This window comes from Hypanus sabinus, chromosome 9 (assembly GCF_030144855.1).
Source record: "Hypanus sabinus isolate sHypSab1 chromosome 9, sHypSab1.hap1, whole genome shotgun sequence".
Taxonomy (NCBI): Eukaryota; Metazoa; Chordata; class Chondrichthyes; order Myliobatiformes; family Dasyatidae; genus Hypanus; species Hypanus sabinus.
This window is the reverse complement of record NC_082714.1, coordinates 97162084-97181547: the sequence shown is the minus strand read 5'-3', so window position 1 is coordinate 97181547 and position 19464 is coordinate 97162084. Positions and strand designations below refer to the sequence as shown.

Here is a 19464-nt window from a genome sequence, read left to right as displayed (position 1 = left end):
TCCCCTTGCCAAATTAGTTTAAACCCTCCTGAACAACTCCAACAAAGCTGCCTGTGAAAATATTGGTCCCCCTTAGGTTTAGGTCTAGGAGGGGAAGCTGCCGTCTACCCCTCTAGATGATGTAATCACGTTTGTGTGGACCCACCTCAGTACAAACCCACAACGTAAAATAACAGACAGTACACAATATGCGATTAAATGATTACACTTTATAACTCTTACTTCGGCTATGTGGTTAGTAGAGAAACAGAATATAAAAGAAAAAGGCGCCACTTTTATTAAAATAGTTCGTGCACAATAAATCGGTGGAGCTCACGCAGCAAGTATTCCTCCACCAAACAACCTCTGCCGAAAATGCCGCTGACCCTCGGACTCCACGGCAGAAATTTGGGCGCAAGTTTTGGCAGGAGAGAGTTTTAACATTTAAAGTTAGTTTTATAGAGATAGTTAACATCTGAAAATCTACAGTATATCACAGGAAGTGGTGTAACCACGACTTTCAGGAGACATTTACACTCATTTCTACCCTTCTAGATAAGGTCAGAGGTTGCGGAGTGCACGTGAACCGTGGGTGGAGAAACTGCTGGTCACAACACTACCTCACTTTTAGTGGTCCTGGATGCCTGCCAATCCTCTGATCTCACATGGTTACACCTGCCTGTCGCCAAGCAGCCTCTATTTTGATTGGCCATTGTTCTGTCATTCAGCGTCACTTCGACCCTTGCGAAGTAGAAGGCGGGGCAAGAGGGCAGGAGGGATGTTAAAGGTTGGCGCAGGCGTACTACCGTTGCGGTGTAGCCAATGGGGATGCGCTGCTGGTGGGCGGGGAGAAAATGGAACCGGTGTTACGGAGCGCCCGGGCGGCGTTGGAGGTGAGACGGGACAGGGGGCAGCACGGCTGGAGGGTATTGGATGGGGGTGACGGGGCAGCACGGGTGGATGCTATTGGATGGGGGTGACGGGGCAGCACGGCTGGAGGGTATTGGATGGGGGTGACGGGGCAGCACGGGTGGAGGGTATTGGATGGGGGTGACGGGGCAGCACGGGTGGATGGTATTGGATGGGGGTGACGGGGCAGCACGGGTGGAGGGTATTGGATGGGGGTGACGGGGCAGCACGGGTGGAGGGTATTGGATGAGGGGGTGAAACGGGGCAGCATGGGTGGAGTGGTATTGGATGGGGGGTGAGATGGGGCAGCAAGGGGAGAGGGGATTGAATGGTGTAAGATGGGGCTACACGGGGGCAGGGGGATTGGACAGGGACGGATGTGCTGTGCTGGAGTGTGAGCTCCCAGACTCTGCCCCATGTCAGCTGGAAGTCTAAATAAAGAGCGAAATAGCTAATGTTACAGACATACAGTGGGTCAAGCTGCTTCAAATAGGTCGACATTTCACTTCATGTAAACTGATGAACACTCGCAGCCGTTTACTTTATGGCCCATAATGTCACCTGGTTAAGGGAAGTGGTTTGATTTTTAAATTTCCCATTGTTTTCATTGAATTGCTGTGTGTTGTTGCCTTCACGTTCCTGGTAACTTCTCCAGCCACCACTTCCCTTCTTATTTCTGTAGCGCCCCCCACCCCCGTGCCCCTCCCCCAGTCGGTAGGAACAGCCCCTCCCCCGCACAGCCCTTGTTATTGTTGGAATGTCTTGCCCTTTTCCCCTCTCATTACCACCACCCTTCCTCTCGATCTCTTTAACACTGTGATCTCCTAACCACCACACCCTCTACTCAAGTTTTGTCCTCTGACTTGTTTCCAGTTTCCAATCCTTGTTTTTGATGGCAAGGATCGTGATTTTGGAATTTGTTCCCTGGTCTCCTTGCTTCTCCTTTTTAAGATTTGGGTAAATGATTTGGCTCTGATTTTGATCATTGCCCTGTTAACTCTGTCTCCTCCACTGTCAAATGTTAACTATTTAACATGCCTGCTAAAGGTTTTAGAAGTGTTGTAATAGTAGCAGCACCTTTTAGTGCAGACTGTACCACGGAGAGAACAATAAATTCTGAAGCACTGCTTTAGTGTGGCTGCACTGAAGTGTAAAGTCTAGTCAGGCTGTGGCTCACAGTGTAACTTGAGTGAAGTGTTATGGAATTAAAGCAACTAACTGCTGCTTTCCTTACAAATGTGTATACAAGCACACATGCGTGGCACTACAATTACAAAGGTATGTCCATTTCTGTCACGTAGTGATGCTGGAAAAACTAATTCATGTCTTTATATCCAATAGACTCAATTATTACAATGCACTTTTTTACTGGCATTCCAAAGCAGTCTTCATTCAGAATGCCACTGCTGGACTTTTTCAATAAAACCAGGATGAGGGAGCATATTATTCCTGTACTAACTACTCTGCATTGGCTTCCTTTTAGAATTGATTTTAAAGTTCTCTTAAAGCTCTAAATGTTCTGGTACATCACAGAATAGCTTTTGTTTTATAATACTGCTTGAGCTCTTGGGTCTTCTTCCCCTAGCCTCTTAAATTGAAAAATAATTGGGCAGGTCAGCTTTTTTTGAACAATGCTCCTAAACTCTGGAATTCAATACTTAAAACTAACAGGGATGCAGATTAGCTTGACACTTAAATGCCAGTTTAATACCTATTTATTTAACCTCGCTTTTAACTAACATCTTTTTGTCTTTTATTTCCATATTTGTACTGTTACGAACCCCGTAACTGGGTCACTTACCAGCAAAGATGGAGACGTCCGTTGAAGTCTGATGATACTATTTTTAACAGTATTTATTAGTAAAAATACACAAAAATAATATCAATGCAAATATACAGATAATATACGTCATCAATACTAAATCTAAAGGTGCTGGTTTAATAATAATCAATAAGAAATAAGCTCTATCGTTGTCTAGGGGATAATGTATTGTCCGATGGAAATATAAAGTTCCCTCAGTTCATGCAGGTTGTTGCTGTTGGGGACTGTTGTGTTGCAATGGTTGGGGGGAGAGAGAGATTTGGAGAAAAACTTGCCGACTTTCCTTTTATGATTTCGATGCATCAGGATTCTCGTTGTCGTGGCCTTTCACTTGTGGCCTCTCCTTTAGCTGAACCGTTCTTCTGTGATGAGCCTGCCACAAGGGAGGATGCACACGAGCTCCCACCGGCCTTCGCTATAAAACACTGTCACTGGATTTCTAGCGTTTCTCCTGGTGCGTCAAAAGGGGTTGTTCCCCAGACCCCTCTTTTATCCTCACTCACGGGGTCTCAGATGTCAATCAGGTTGGGATGATGCAATCCCTCAACCAGACCTCTCTGGTTGTCCCCTGAGGGGTTTCAATGAATAGTACAGTACTCAATACACAATTCCGTCTCCAAGAGACAATGGCCGTTATCAGTGGTTCCGTCCCACTGAGGCCAGGACGCATTCCAAATCTTGTGTATTCTGCGTGTCTCCCTCTCATTTCCTGGGTCCCAGACCCGAATTAATAGCGATCTTGCGATTCTCAAAAAGGAGGGGGTGACTTTGTACCCTTCGGTCCCTCAGAGTTGCTTCACATTCATAACAGTACTTTTATCTCATTGTAAAGCACTTTGAACTCTGTTGTTTGTATAAACAGGTTATTATAGGTAAGGCACAGAGATGCAATACAGAAACATGGTCTTCAGCCCAAAGAAATCCATGCTGATTGTTACCTGCCTACACAAATTCTACTTTAATCCTGTTCTTTATTCTCCCTATGTTCTGTAGGTGGATTCTGTTCCAAAGGGTTGGGGAGATTGGGAAGGAGGAGGCTGATTATGTTCTTGAAAGATGAGGCCTGAGGTGGGTTAGCTGTGACCATATTAAAAGGCAGGGCTGTCTTAAGGGGCTGACTCTTGCTCCTATTTTCTTGTGTTAATGTGCGGACAGGTCCTAAAAGCAGTGGATGGTTAAACATCTCTCTTCCAGCAGGAATGGTAGGTTGAATGACAGAACATTCTACATTCTTGAGCATGGTGTTGTGATGTCAACTGCCCAGACAGCACCTTTCCAGTGCCTCCCTCTCAGTAACTTGTAAGGGCTTGCTGTGGTTTGTTAACCTGATGGGTTCCATCCTAAACATCAGGCATTTTCACTAGGCAGAACTGCCACAAGCTAATCTTGCCAATGGCTGCTCAGCAATCGTGCCAGATTCCAGGGTTCCCTGACAGCAGGACACCTCCTGTGCCAGTGATAGTGTGACACACAGGCGATGGCCAAAATCCAGTAACACTGTAGTCAACTGACCATTTCATTTGTATTAAAATAGTTGCCAAGGAAAGGTGTAGTCTTTGGATGCGATGAAACTCGAGGGAATCGTTGGTGAGTAAATTAGATTTGGCAGTGCGATGGGAACTTTTAATCTTGCATCCAAGTGAGAAAAGTTGTTTGAAATTATGACCAGTTTATTGTTCAGTTTTAAGGAGCGTCGGGGCAGCAGATGATTGAGTGTTGAGTGGGAGAATTAGGCCAAGGGGCACACTGTAAATCGGTCATGCTTTCCATTCTACCAAGTTTATTGAGTCTCAGGTTAAACTGGCAGGCTCCAGCATCAATTGAAGTAGAAGGATCAAAATAGCATACGTTAGTCAATTGAGACGCGGCTGAGATTCTCCCCAGGGGCAGGTATTGTGTGTATCCAGCTGCCAAATACTTCTCTGTTGAGTGAGGTTAAACCTGTCGCTACTGACCAGTATCTCACCTGCCTTTATTCCACATCCAACTGTGTTTGAAGTGAGCCAGAGGCTGCCCAACCCTAACACCACATCTCATCTCCCATCTTTCCATTGACAGCTCCCAGCCTCTGCCTCTGTATTCTCCCTCCCCTGCCCTACATCAACACTTTCCAATGAACTCCTCCCCAATTCCTTACCAGCTCTGCCCAGGTCCTGTCCTCACCTCTTTACACAGGCTACTTCTCCATACTCGACTCATCCAGGTGACCTGAAACCTTAACTGCCCATGTCTCCGTATGGATGCTGTTCGGCACGCTGGGTTCCTCCAGCAGCTTGTGTTTGTTTTGCTGCCAATTCCAGCATCTGACTTGTGTCCCTGTGTATTGTGATGTTTGGGAAACAATGATTGTCCCAGGATACCGGAGATACAGTGGTGCTAAAAAGTTTGTGAACCCTGTAGAATTTCTATTTCTGCATAAATTTGAGCTGAACTGTGATCAGATAAAGAGAACCCAATTAAATAAATAACACAAAACATTGTTCATTTATTTATTGAGGAAAAATTATCCAATATAACACATTTGTTATGTGAACCTTTGGGGTAATGCTTTCTACAAAAGCTATTTGGAGTGGGGTATTCCAATACTGAAATGAAATTGGAAATGTAGGTTGCAGAGGTGCTCTGCCTTATAAAACAGACACATTAAGTCAGGTTACTGACAGCCTGCACTTTTAACGAAAGATCTGTTTATGTGCACCAAGCCTTAATCAAAACAACTTTCAGAGGACCTTGGAGGAAGAATTGTGGAGGTGAATGAAGCTGGCAAAAGGCTACAAAAGCATTTCTAAAGTGTTCATCAGATGGAGGAAGCTTAGTACTGTTGCTGCTCTCTCTATGAGTGGGATCCTGCAAAGATCACACCAAGAGCACAATGTACAATGCTGAAGAAGGTGAAAAAGAACTTCAAGGGTAACAGCAAGAGACCTGCAAAAACCTCTAGAACTTGCTAAAGTCTCTGTTCATGCGTCCACTGTAAGAAAAACACTGAACAAGACTGATGTTCATGGTAGGGCACTACGGAGGAAATCGCTGCTCTCCAAAACAACATTGCTGCGTGTCTCAAGCTTGCAAAGGACCACCTGGATATTTGACAACTCTTCTGGAACAATATTCTGTCAAAAGTTGAAAGTTTTGACAAAAATGTACGTTGCTATGTTTGGAGGAAAAAGGGCACTGCACTAAAACCTCATCTCAACTGTGAAGCATGGTGGAAGGAGCATCATGGATTGGGGCTGCTTTGCTGCTTCAGGGCCAGAACAGCTTGCGGTTGTTGAGGGAACGATGAATTCAAAATTGTATCAAGACATTTTACAGGAGAATGTCGGGTTAGTAGTCCATCACCTGAAGCCTAAAAAGTTGGATAATACCATAAGACAATGATCTGAAAGGCAAGAGTAAATTAACAACAGAATGGTGTAAGAAGAATTAAAATTGTGGTTTGGAATGGCCGAGTCCGAAGTCCTGACCTTAATCCTATAGAAATGTTGTAGAAGCACTTGAAACAAGAAGTTCATTCAAGGAAGCCCACCAACATCAGAGAGTTGAAGGTTCACATACTTTTACATGTAATACAAATACATGTAATATTGGATTATTTTCTCTATAAATATAATTTTGTGTTATTTAATTGGGTTTTTATCTAGTTTTAGGATTTGTGTGATTTTAGATCATATTTATGCAAAAACAGAAAATTCTACAGGGTAAACAAACTTTCTAGCACCACTGTAGTTGCAAGGGATCTATCCACTAATAGCATATAGAGTAACAGTTTAATAGCACAGAAGCCTGGCCAGGTGACGGACCTTTCGGTGGGTGATCAGTTAGGGAACAGTGATCACATCTCCTTAACTTACAGGATAGCTATAGGTAAGGATAAGAGTATGGCCTATGCGGGAGAGTTTTAAATTGGAATAGTGTATGAAGGCATTAGGCAGGAGCTAAGAAAACTTAATTGGGAACATCTTTTCTCCAGTAAGTCCACATCAGACATGTGCAGGTGTTTAAAGATCAAATGCACAGAGTACAGGAAAGGTATGTTCCTGTTAGAATGATGGATGGAGATGAAAGGATAAGAGAACCTTGGATGGCCAGAGAGGTGATGAATTTGGTCAAGAAGAAAAAGGAAAAGTATGTAAAGCTTTTGATGTTAGGATCAAAGAAAGCATGAGGAGTATAAAGAAGCCAGAAAAGGACTAAAGGGAATTAGAAAAAGCCAGGAGGGGCCATGAAAAGTCCTTTAGCAAGTAGGATTAAGATGAATCTCATGTATGTGATCTGTACGTACATCAAGAGTAAGAGGATAACTAGGGGGAGGGTAGGACCATTGAAAGATAAATGGGGGAACATTTGCCTGGATGAGGAGAATGTGGATGAGGTAACTAATGAGTACTTTGCTTCAATATTTACCAAGGAAAACAATATGAAGGACCAAGTGATCAGTGCTGAGTGTTCGGACATTTAGAGATCGAGGAGGAGGAAGTGTTGGCCCTCCTGAGTATTAAGATGGATAAGACCCCAGAGACCAATGGGAGTTACCCCACATTACTGAAGCAGACAAGTGACGAGATTGCTGGGCCCTTGACCAGTATCTTTGTGTCCTCTTCAGCTAAAAGGGAGGTCCCAGAGTTCTAATGTTGTACCTCTATTTTAGGAGGGAACAAGGGAAGATTCTGTAGAGATCGGTGAGTCTCACGTCATTTGCGGGGAAATTGCTGGAGAAGATTCTTAGGGATAGGATATATGAGCATTTGGAAACCCATGGCCTAATTAGGGAGAGCCAGAATGGCTTTATGGCAAGTTTTTCCTTACCAACTCAATTGAGTTTTTTGACAAGGTGACGAGAGAGATTAGGATGTATGGGATCCAAGGTGAATTGGTTGGTTGGATTCAGAACTGGCTTGAGCATACAAGATGGGGTAGTGGTTGAAGGGACTTCGTCAAGCTGGAGGTCTGTAATTAGTGGAGTTTTGCTGGCATCTGTGTGCTGGGACCTCTGCTGTTCGTAAATGAACTGGCTGAAGATGTAGGTGCGTGGGTTAGTTAAGTTTGCAGATGAGACCAAGATTGGTGGAGTTGTGGATAAAGCAGAAGACTGGCAAAGAATACAGTGCGATATATGAGGGGTGATTGGTAAGTTTAGGGCCTAAGGTAGGAGTCAATTTTAGAAAACCTAGCACTTATTTTTCAACATAGTCCCCTCCTACATTTACACACTTAGTCCAGCGGTTGTGGAGCATACGGATCTTGGACCTCCAGAAAGTGTCCACAGATGGGTGATTGATCAGTTTGTGGCCTAAGGTAGAAAGAGATAATTATACAGCTTTCGTTACATGCACATGCAGGTCAACTCTTTGAGTGATTATGTAGAAAGTTTGAAGTTAATAACTCTTCTCAATAGACTGACATCCATTTAGAGCAGAAATGAGGAATTTCTTTCACCAGAGGGTGATGAATCTGTGGAATCTGTTGGTGTAGGTGCCTATGGAGGCCAGGTCATTGGGTATATTTAAGGTGTGTACTTGATAGGTTCTTGATTAGTCAGGGCATGAAAGGTTAAGGGAAGAAAGCAGGAGAATGGGGTTGAGGGAGAAATGGATCAGCCTTGATGAAATGATGGAGTAGTCTGTGGGCCAAATGGCCTAATTCTACTCCTCAATCTTAATAAGGACCCTCACCATCTGTAACATACCCTCTTCTCATTACTACCATTGGGGAGGAAGTACAAGAGCCTAAAGACAGACTCAGTGTTTTAGGAACAGCTTCTTCCCCTTCGCCGTCAGATTTCTGAACAGTGCATGAGCTGTACCTCACTATTCATATTTTGCACTGTTTTATTTATTGTTATTGTAGCTTATAGTAATGTTTATGCCTTAAGTTGCAATAAAAATACTTATGCCATAAAAAAAATTAATTTCATGAGCTATATCGATGATAGTAAGCCTGATTCTGATTTTCTGTACTCGTCCAGGTATCTCTTAAATGTTCAAATCGTACCCACCTCTACCACTTCCTCTAGAAGTTTACTCTATATACCCACCACCTTGTAAGGAAAAAGGTGTCCCTCAGGCCTCCCCTCAACTAAACTTGTACTAGTTTTAATATCCCCAACCCCAAGCTCATGACTATACATCTTATCTATGCCCCTCTTGACTTTAGATACTTCTAACTTAAAAAAAAACCTCCACCTCCTTCGCTCCTGAGAAAACAGTCACAACGTATCCAGCTTCTCATGATATGTCAAACCATCCAGTCCCAGTAACATGCTAGTGAATCTTCTCTGCACCTAGTCCAGCTCAATTACATCCTTCCTATAGCTGGGTGACCACAACTGCACACACTGTAAGTGGTCTCGCCAATGTCTTATACAGCCATAACACGATGTCTCCACTCCATGAAGATTGATAAAGACAAGTGTTTCAGATGCTGCCTTCAATCCATCTACCTGTGCCACCACTATGTACTGTACCCTATCTCTGCAGTGCTCACCACAGCCCTGTCATATCTCATTTGGCACTGTATGGCAATGTTAACCCCTATTGTAGCTCCAGGTTATAACAGTGGACTTTGACCCATGATTGTGTGATTCTACAGGCCTTAATTAACACTCAACAATGTGCACACTGGAGAAATTGGTAGGATCCCCTGCTGTACATTGAGGACATTGGCCAGTGTGCAGTGATATAACCTTGCTGTTGTATGTGGTTGAGAGAACAAGGTGCTTGAAGCAGCCCTGATGTTTCTGGCAGCTTTTTGATTGTGTTTATTTCTTCTGTCAGCTGCGTGGGAGCAGTGCTCCAGGAGTGCATGTCGTCATGGGAAATGAAGCTTGTGACCTGGACTCCATGGTCTCGGCCATTGCATTTGCCTACTTCCTAACCAAGGTCAGTACGTGTGACAACAGCCATGGCACACCCAAGCACCATGCCCACTTGGCAATCGTTGAGTGAACAAAAGCTGTTGCCCCCTAACCTGATCCATCCCAGCTCACGTTCACTCACCACCCTTCTGCTGGTTAACTTTGTGGCAGCAATTGTGATATTTTCACCTTCAGATCTTCCATGATCTCACTCCCTCCCTCCCTACCTTGGAAAATCTCAGAAAAAAAGCCTGCCTAACTCACCACTATGACATGGTGATTCCAGTGTCTGCGTCATTTACAAAGTGCATTGTATCCAGTGACAGCACCTTCTGGTCAAGAAAATGAAGGAGGCATGCATTGTGCTTAGGATGTCAGGGCATGAAGGGATATGGGGAGAAGACAGGAGATTGGGGCTGAGAGGAAAATTGTATCAGCTATGATGAAATGACAGAGTGGACTCAATGGGCCAAATGGCTGAATTCTGCTCCTATATCTTGTGGTCTTAATCCCTTGATGATTCTAAAAAGATTAATAATTCTTTTCAGAGTGAAATCAGGAGGTCAAAGGAACAGGCAGGTAAGGTTAAGGAAAATCACAAGAGGTTCTATGTGTATATAAAGAGTGACAGGGTGGCTACAGAGTCGATAGGTCATCTTGCAGATCTAAGGAGCTATCTGTCTCAAGGAGATGGGTGGGATTTTTAATTAATATTCTCATCAATGTTTACTGAGAAAGCCATGATTGCTCATGAGATGGGGAAACTAGTCCAGATATTTTGAAGGAAATTTATAATTACCAGGGAAAAGATAGTTGTACCCTTACAAAGCATTAAAGTGGATAAATCACCAGGGCCTGGCTGAATACTTTGTGGGAGGCTAGAGACAAAATTGTGGAGGCCCTTCTAGAGATATCTGCTTCATTTGCCACAAAAGAAGGTGACTATTGTTGTTCCATTGTTTAAGAAAGGTAGCAATGACAAACCATGGAGTTACAGGCCAGTCAACCCTATATCAGTCACAAACAAGAGAAAATCTGCTTATGCTGGAAATCTAAGCAACACAAAAGACGCTGAAGGAACTCAGCAGGTCAGGCAGCACCTATGGAAAGAGTAGATGTTTTGGGCTGAGACCCTTCAGCGGTGTGAAATTATTGGAGAGAATTCTGAGGGACAGGGTCTACCAGCATTTGGATAGACAGAACCTGATGAGGAGAAGTCAGCATGGCTTTGTCATGGGAAGTTGTGCTTGAAGGACCTTTTCAGATTTGTTTTTGTTTTTATTTTTGAAGAGGTAACCAAAAGGATAGACAAGAGTAGGGCAGTGGATGTTGTCTATTTGGAGTTGAGCAAGGCCTTCAGCTTGGACCTGCAAGGTAGGCTGGTCTGGAAGGTTAGGTATCATGGAATTGACGGAAAAGTTAGATGCATTCAAAACTGGCCCAGAGACTGGTGGTTGAAGGCTGTTTTTTCCGAATGGAGGCCAGTGACTGCTGGCAACTCCTTCCACATCAGCACTGTGGAGTACTTCACCAGAAGGACAAGCAGTTCAGGAAGCCAAGACTTATCACCATCTCAGGGCTGTTTGCAACTGGGCAACAAAAACTCGCCTTGTCTGCAACACCCACACACATAACTGAATTAAAAGAAATTTTGCATTCTGTGTCACTTCTTTTGACAAAGATTTATTTGTTTATTATTTAAAATGAATTCATATCTTCAAACTGCCAGAGTTGGGGGAAGCAAGAAAGAAGAGTTTCAAATTGCATTGGAAGCAGACATTCCTAGGATTATTAGCCTAATACCCACAAACCTGAGACTAAAAAAACAAAAAATGCCAGGAAAATTTCACTGGGTCAGATGGCCTCTGTGGAATGAGAAACAGGTAACATTTCCTACCCTGTTCACTTGGCACACATTCTGTATAACCTCTTCTAGTTCAGTTTCAGAATTCTAGCATCTGCAGCTTTGGTGGGATGGAGATGTGTCTCTACCAAAGGAGGAGTAAGACTCCTTTCTTCCGCTAGCCTGCAAGTCACCCTTGAGCGAGGTGTAGCACCTGCTTACCCCCCCCCCCCCCTTCAATCAGGAGCAAATATGGTAGATCGTATGAACAGCTGGTGCTTATCACTGGTTATGGTTATGCGACCACTGAAACAATCTCAAAGAGTGTTGATAATGGGCTGGGGTCACCTGTCTTGTGAAAGCACTACCTAGAAGGTGGCAATGGCTAAGAACGATCATGCTCATGGAAAGACCATGATTTCCCACATCATACAGCATGGCACATAATGAACAAATGAAGTCATGTTCTGATTTGTCATCCACATACCCTCGCTAAACATCTTCTATGATCATAGAAAGTGCATTGACCAGAAGCGTGAACTGCTTTCTCCGCGAGCTGCTTTACCTGCATATTTACAAAGCCATTTTGTTTCAGATTTCTAATATCTCCAAGATTCTGTTTAACCTGCTTGTTTTTGTACTATTTATTTATAAAAGATTTTTACTACTTTGTAATTTCAGAGGGCAGTTCTGTTTTACCTGTGTTTCTGTGGCCTGGAGTAAGTTACAGTCTCAGACTGAATTGTCCTACCATCACTGAGATGAAATTGCACTGAATTTTTCAACATAAAACTGAGATTATTTGTCTAGTAACATAATCACATTGCAAAAATCAAAATGCTGGATAAATCCAAGGGTTAGGCAGCATCTGTGGAGGGAAATGGACAATCAGTGTTTTGGTTTGAGACTCTATCTGCACCAGAATAATTGAATGCCCATTTCCCTACACAGATCGGTTCCTTCAGCATTTTGTTTCTTGCTTCAGATTCCGGCACCTGCAGACTTTATTTGTCAACATAATTGCCATGGTTGTGAGCCCAGTCGTCTTTGCTCTTGCACTTAATGAGGCAAGGCAATGATTGGGTAAAAAACCCGCAGTGACACACACCACGGGTTAATAGGTACTCTTGGATTTATTTAAATATAGACATCATTGAAACCAAAGACAGTCATTGTGCCCATCTTAAATATCCCACGATCGGAGTTTCCTTTACGTGGCGAGTGCACGTTCCTCCTCCGGGAAGGCCAGATTTCCGAAGAGCTGCTGACGTTTCGAGATGAGATTGATCTGCACAGCCTGCACAGGGAGGGACGACTGACGCTGACGCTGGTTGACCACAATGTTCTACCCAGGTAAGGGGAGCTCAAAATAAGATTACTGATTTAAGGAACTAGTTGAGAGCATATCTGTTCAGTGAGTCGTGATCTGAAATATACCATGTGAAGTGATGGTGGAATGATAAATAAAGACTTGTAGCTCTGTAACTTGCTTTCCATAAAGGTCTTTTACATTCACCTAAACATGACGCAGTGACATTGGAGCGGCACCTTGCCCAGAAAATAGCAAGCCCCCAGTACATCAGAGTATGAGCATTAAAATTTGTGTTCTTTCATCACCCACTGATACTGGCAGGCACTGCATAGTTAACGGTAATGTGCCCTTGCCCAATTCACAATCTCTACCTAAAAATTTAATATATGGATTAAGATTTGCTGTAATTTGTTTTCAACTTTCATATCTTAATATACATATGTTGTGGCTTTGTGTTACAAAAAATTGTGACATGGAAAGTTTTCTAGGAATACAGCCTGTAATGTGAGAGTTGCCTACATGACTCAAGTAACTAGAAATAGATTTGATGCAAACTTAATGAAAATGAAGCAAGAATTTGAAAAGAAAGCGTTCATGAGGATCAAACAGAGGGACTGGAAATGTTTGGAGAACTGAGGTACTGTTTGCTAGTAGACTGTCTACTGTGCAGTATGACTTTCTGAAAGGGAGAATGCTGTAAATCTGCAGTAAAAACATTGCACAAAGCAGCAGGTACTGCTCTTCTGAAATCATTAACCTGTAAAGTTAAATTGCCTCAGTACTTGCAACAGTTGGAGAAGTGATGGGGTTTCAGAGTATGGAAGCAGGGAATAGTGTGATAGAAATTGGAGGGACAGAATTCTGGTTCATTTAGTAATCCAGGGACTTGAAAGCTGGAAGACTTGAGCCATTCCCATCATAGAACAACACAGCACGGAAACGGGCTCTTCGGCCTATCTAGGCTGAACCATTATTTTGCCTACCCATGACTTCTAGTATAGTCTCACCCAATATGCTTGACCTTGTGATTTCTGACTTTGTATGTAGGCTTAACAACATCAGTCTCTACAACACTGTTCTGGTGCTCTGGTGCCCTGCAACTCTAGTTTAACCTACCCCAGACCCCAGTGTATCTCTAGGATATTAGCCATGTGAAGTTCGGGTGCAAACCACCCCATCTGTACAGGTCCCATCTTCTCTGCAAGAGTGCAATGATCCAAAAATCTGAACTCTGCCCCCTCCCCCTTGCTGCACCTACTTCTTAGCCACGTGTTGAACTGTATGGGTACTGTCATTGTGTAGGTCATTCGGTGTGGAAAAACACAACTATCTCTGTGCTTCTGTTCCAACCCACAGAGGCGATGCAGTCCTGGAGAATGGGGTGATAGAAGTGATTGATCACCGCCCCCTAGAGCGACCCTGTTTCTCTGGCTGTGTAGTAACCTCTGAGCCCGTGGGCTCCTGCACAACCCTGGTGACGGAGCGCATCGTCCAAAGAGCACCTGACATTCTGGATGAGCAGCTCGCTTTTTTACTGCGCAGTAAGAGTTCCACTGTGTGTCGGGGCAGGGTTTTATTTTCAAGACAGATTCCTCCATCTCGTTTCAGTGACCTAACAGTGGGGTTATGTCAGTTGTGCAAGTTTGTATATGAGAGTTCTAACTGTTCCCTATTTATTACCTAGTTTCCTCATATACAAACCCCATTTCCAGAAAAGTTGGGATATTTTCCAAAATGCAATAAAAACAAAAATCTGAGATATGTTAATTCACGTGAACCTTTATTTAACTGATAAAAGTACAAAGAAAAGTTTTTCAATAGTTTTACTGAACAACTTAATTGTATTTTGTAAATATACACAAATTTAGAATTTGATGGCTGCAACACACACAACAAAAGTTGGGACAGAGTTAAAATAAGATTGAAAAGTGCACAGAATATTCAAGTAACACCGGTTTGGAAGACTCCACATTAAGCAGGCTAATTGGTAGCAGGTGAGGTATCATGACTGGGTATAAAAGTAGCGTCCATCAAAGGCTCAGTCTTTGCAAGCAAGGATGGGTCGTGGCTCACACCTTTGTGCCAAAATTCGTGAGAGAATTGTTAGTCAGTTCAAAAGGAACATTTCCCAACGCAAGATTGCAGAGAATTTAGGTCTTTCAACATCTACAGTACATAATATTGTGAAAAGATTCAGACAATTCAGAGACATCTCAGTACGTAAAGGGCAAGGTCAGAAACCACTGTTGAATGCGCGTGATCTTCGAGCCCTCAGCGGCACTGCCTAAGAAACCGTCATGCTACTGTGACAATTATAGCCACCTGGGCTCGGGAGTACTTCGGAAAACCATTGTCACAACACAGTCCGTCGCTGCATCCAGAAATGCAACGTGAAACTGTATTACGCAAGGAGGAGGCCATACATCAACTCTACGCAGAAACGCCGGCAAGTTCTCTGGGCCCGAGCTCATCTCAGATGGACCAAAAGACTGTGGAACCGTGTGCTGTGGTCAGATGAGTCCACATTTCAGATAGTTTTCGGAAAAAACAGGCGTCGAGTTCTCCGTGCCAAAGATGAAAACGACCATCCTGATTGTTATCAGCAAAAGGTGCAAAAGCCAGCATCTGTGATGGCATGGGGGTGCATTAGTGCCCACGGCATGGGTGAGTTGAATGTATGTGAAGGTACCATTGACTTTGAGGCGTATATTAGGATTTTAGAGAGACATATGTTGCCATCAAGGCAACATCTCTTCCCGGGACGTCCATGCTTATTTCAGCAGGACAATGCCAGACCACATTCTGCACGGGCTACAACAGCGTGGCTTTGTAGACACAGAGTGCGTGTGTTTGACTGGCCTGCTGCCAGTTCAGATCTATCTCCTATTGAAAATGTATGGCACATCATGAAGAGGAGAATCAGACAATGGAGACCTCGAACTTTTGAGCAGCTGAAGTCTTATATCAAGCAAGAATGGACAAAATTTCCAATTGCAAATTTACTACAATTAGTTTCCTCAGTTCCAAAACGATTAAAAAGTGTTATTAAAAGGAAAGGTGATGTAACACAATGGTAAACATGCCTCTGTCCCAACTTTTGAGTGTGTTGCAGCCATCAAATTCTAAATTTGTGTATATTTACAAAATACAATTAAATTGGTCAGTAAAACTATTGAAAATCTTTTCTTTGTACTTTTGTCAGTTAAATAAAGATCCATGTGAATTAACATATCACAGATTTTTGTTTTTATTGCATTTTGGAAAATAACCCAACTTTTCTGGAAATGGGGTTTGTATAATAGTCACGTCTGTCATCAAACCTCTTAATGATTTTATTGAAGTTTGTCTTGTTTTCCACTGAATTGGCCCTTTCAAGCTGAGTAGAAATTGCTATTACCTTTCTAGAAGATTCCTTGCTATGTGTTGGCCAAATGTGCCACGCCCTTGTCTGTTGTGGAGGGCGACAGACATGAGATCCTGCAGATGTTGGAAATCCAAGGCAACACACAAAATTGCTGGAGGAACTCCTCCAATGTAGAGGGTAAATGAAGCAGAGCGGGCAGATGGGTTAGGGAGTGCTGCCAGGCTGAGCTCCATGTAAGAGGTTCTTGAGTAAAATTAATTTATACCTAGATCAGTTCATGGAATTATGATCATTGCATTCATGAAGATGTGGCTGAGCAAAGGGTAGTACTGGCAGTGGTATAGAAGTCTCAGATATGACGAGGTACAAAAGAGGAGGAGAAGTTGCTCATTAAGGAGAATGTTGTGATGATTGTTAGGATGTCCAGGAGGTATTGTCCGATGAAGCCATGTATATAAAATTTAGGAATAAGGGAGGGACATTCACTTTGCTTGTGTATTATTATAGATTTCTCCAACGTCAGTGGGAATTACACTGAAATAATATGGACAGCGATTGTGTCAGTTTAAGGGGCAACATTTATGAAGTGCATTTTTTTTGAGTTGAAGTGTGCAAATGGGTTTGTCCTTGACTGTATCTTGGCATCAACGCAGGTGGAAATGTCAGTGGGGGATCATGGTGACTGTAATTCAAGCAGTTTGTAACTATAAATTCTGTAGTTAAAAAAAAGTTAACATGGTAAATTGGGAAAGGGCTGATTTCAATTGCGTAAGAAAAGACCTGGCAAAAATCTATTGATTCTAGATGCTCATGAATAAAACATCAAATAAGAAGTGGGAGTCTTTTAAATGAGTTAGAAAGTGTGTTTTAGTCAGTAAGAGAGATAGCAAGGTCAGAGCCAGACGATGGATGCTAAAGGTATATTCAGGGAATAAACAGGAAGGATGTGACAGGTGGAGGCAACTGGAATTGAGTGAATCTTGAGGAATTAGAGAAAACTTGAGAAAGAAATTAGAAGGGTGATAGGGAGTCATGAGATGAGATGAGTCATGATAGATGAGACGTTAAGGAGAATCCGGAGACTTGGTATTAGATGCAGGAGGGTAGCCAGGGAAAGAGTGGGTTCCTGTAGACACCAAAAGGGTGTGGAGCCAGGCAAGGTGGGTGAGTTCCAAGGAGAAGGGTGTGGAAGGTGAGTTCATGGTCAGCTGTGTTGATGGTCTGAAGTCATCATTATTAAGGAGGTAGTGATATTAAATGTAATGGAAAGGGATAGGTAAATTGCCATGGTTGAATGGGATCAATCCCAGGATAGTATGAGAAATGAGAGGAAATGACTCTGGCCCTGATAGAGATGCAGCAATATCTACAGCTGAGGTACTTCAAGAAAGTTGAACAACAGTTATTGTTCCTTTGAGAAGGGCAGCATATGTAAGAAAGGTAACCATGGGCTGGTACATATTAAACCCATGCTAGTGTCTTATTAGAAAAAGTTCAAAGTGGTAGAATTTATGTGCATTTGCAAAGGCAAAAGCTGGTCAGGATGAGAACCTCTTCAAAGTAAAAGATGAGTTTATTGTCATACGAATGTGTTGGCACATGTGCAGTGAAAAATTTGATCAAGTGTGGAAGGGAAGTAGCTGTTCTGTTTTTATGCAGAGAGCAGAGTTCTAGGGAATGAACAACAGAATTTTAAGGGGGAGCTGAATGAACAGAAGCAAGAGAGCTTTAGAGGGGACAGGTGAGAGAAGAGGAGGCTGATGTAGAGCTGGAACACGGAGTGGGTGGACTGAATGGCTTCTCCCTGTGTTTGTGCACCACGGGGTAAGGCTGATTCTCTCATTCCTTGTGTACTACAGGTACTATTGTGCTGGACTGCATCAACATGGCTCCCGCGGCAGGCAAAGTCACTCCGAAGGACTCTGAGTACGTTGCTCATTTGGAATCCAGATTTCACCATCTCCCACCCAGAGCCACTATCTTTGATGCACTACAAAAAGCCAAGTTTGACGTCAGTGGTAACTATCGCTGCATTGGTGATTCTATGGAGTGAATCCTGGGTGAGAGGTTGGGTTGGGGAGAGGGGACGAGTTCAGGAAATCTGCCACAGTCGTCCTCTAAGAAAGTTTTATATTCCTCTTCCAGCTTGTGCCCAGCTGGGGGGAGGGGTTTGCATGTGTCCAGGCCCGGTAGGAGAGGGGGCTGTGTGGACCCAGTGTGGAACGGTAAGAGCTGGAGCTGCCTGGGTCTGGACCTAATGGGCAGCTGCCTTGGCCTGGTGTGGGTACTGAGGGAGCAAATGGGACTGCGGAGGGGGGTGGGGAGCTGCTTGGACCCAGTGTAGTACTGAGGAAACACTGTGGGACTGTTGTGGAGGGAGCTGCCCAGGTTTGGGCCTGATGGGGAGTTGCCTGGGCCTGGTGTGGTGTTATTGTGGGACTGCAGCAGGTAGAGAGCTGCCCGGGTTTGGCGGGAAGCTCCCTGGACCCAGTGTGGTACTGAGGGATGGGGTGGGGGTTGTGGAGGAGTTGCCCCTGCCTGGTGCAGTACTGAGGGAGCGCCGATGTGGGGGAGCTGCCTTTGTCCAGTGTGGGATTGTAAGGATTGCAGCAGGCGATTCATGCACAGCACAGTCATCAAGTATAAATATGATAATAGCCAGGCATTCATTTTTAGATATGTTGGTTGACATACTGGTCAGTATCATGGTATTCAATAGCAGGACCTCTGATCCTTTTGATCTACCAGGGAGGAAAGATGAGAGAGGAGAACGGGTTTAATGACAGAAGGTGCATTCCCCCTGCACACACCCCCCCCCCCCGCTTCCTGTAATTATTCTCCCATCAGCTGCTCCATCCTACAGTAACTACACCATATCTCATTTCCTCTGTGCTCTTCTTGTCATCCATCCCTCACCTGAACTTTGGCTCCAAGTGGATTGTGAACCCAGGCAGGTATTGAAGGTGTTTTCTGTTAACAGCTGTAAAGTGGCTTTTATCCCACTGCTAATGGTCACGTGTATCTTAACAGGTCTGTCCACTCTCACTGAAAACCCACTGACTGGTCTCGGCTAAACATTGATCTATCACCCTCCTCTTTCACTGAAACCCCACTGACAATGGTTATGTGACTTAGTGTTCTTTGTCGCTTGTTTGGAGGTTTTTTGTTTCGTCAAAAGATATCTGCACTCAGAGTATGCAGAATATGCGTTCAGAGTGGGCCACTGTGTCCAAGCCAACCTTTGTCCACTCACATTAATCTCATTTGCTTTCATTAGGACTGATGTTCCCTGTATGTGCCATTTAAAAATAGCATGGGAGACCATTCAGCTGCCTCGGACTGTTGGAAGTCTCTCCAATTTTGTGGTGTGCTTTTTTTA

At 43.7% G+C, this 19464-nt stretch overlaps 1 protein-coding gene across 4 annotated transcripts in view; it reads left to right on the top strand.

Annotated features, from left to right (window-relative positions):
• Nucleotides 1-767: 767 nt before the first annotated feature.
• The window catches only part of prune (prune exopolyphosphatase), a 34216-nt gene continuing 15519 nt past the window's right edge, over nucleotides 768-19464 (top strand). The window contains exons 1-6 of one of the 4 annotated variants that reach the window (XM_059980320.1): nucleotides 800-872; nucleotides 3017-3164; nucleotides 9487-9591; nucleotides 12557-12762; nucleotides 14078-14262; nucleotides 17945-18103. In XM_059980320.1, coding sequence (XP_059836303.1) covers nucleotides 9523-9591; nucleotides 12557-12762; nucleotides 14078-14262; nucleotides 17945-18103 — 619 coding nt within the window. In that variant the 5' untranslated portion in view covers nucleotides 800-872; nucleotides 3017-3164; nucleotides 9487-9522. Of the gene's footprint in view, nucleotides 873-3016; nucleotides 3165-3715; nucleotides 3779-3893; nucleotides 3913-9486; nucleotides 9592-12556; nucleotides 12763-14077; nucleotides 14263-17944; nucleotides 18104-19464 lie in introns of those variants that run through there. The other 3 variants (XM_059980317.1, XM_059980318.1, XM_059980319.1) reach the window with 3 other exon arrangements.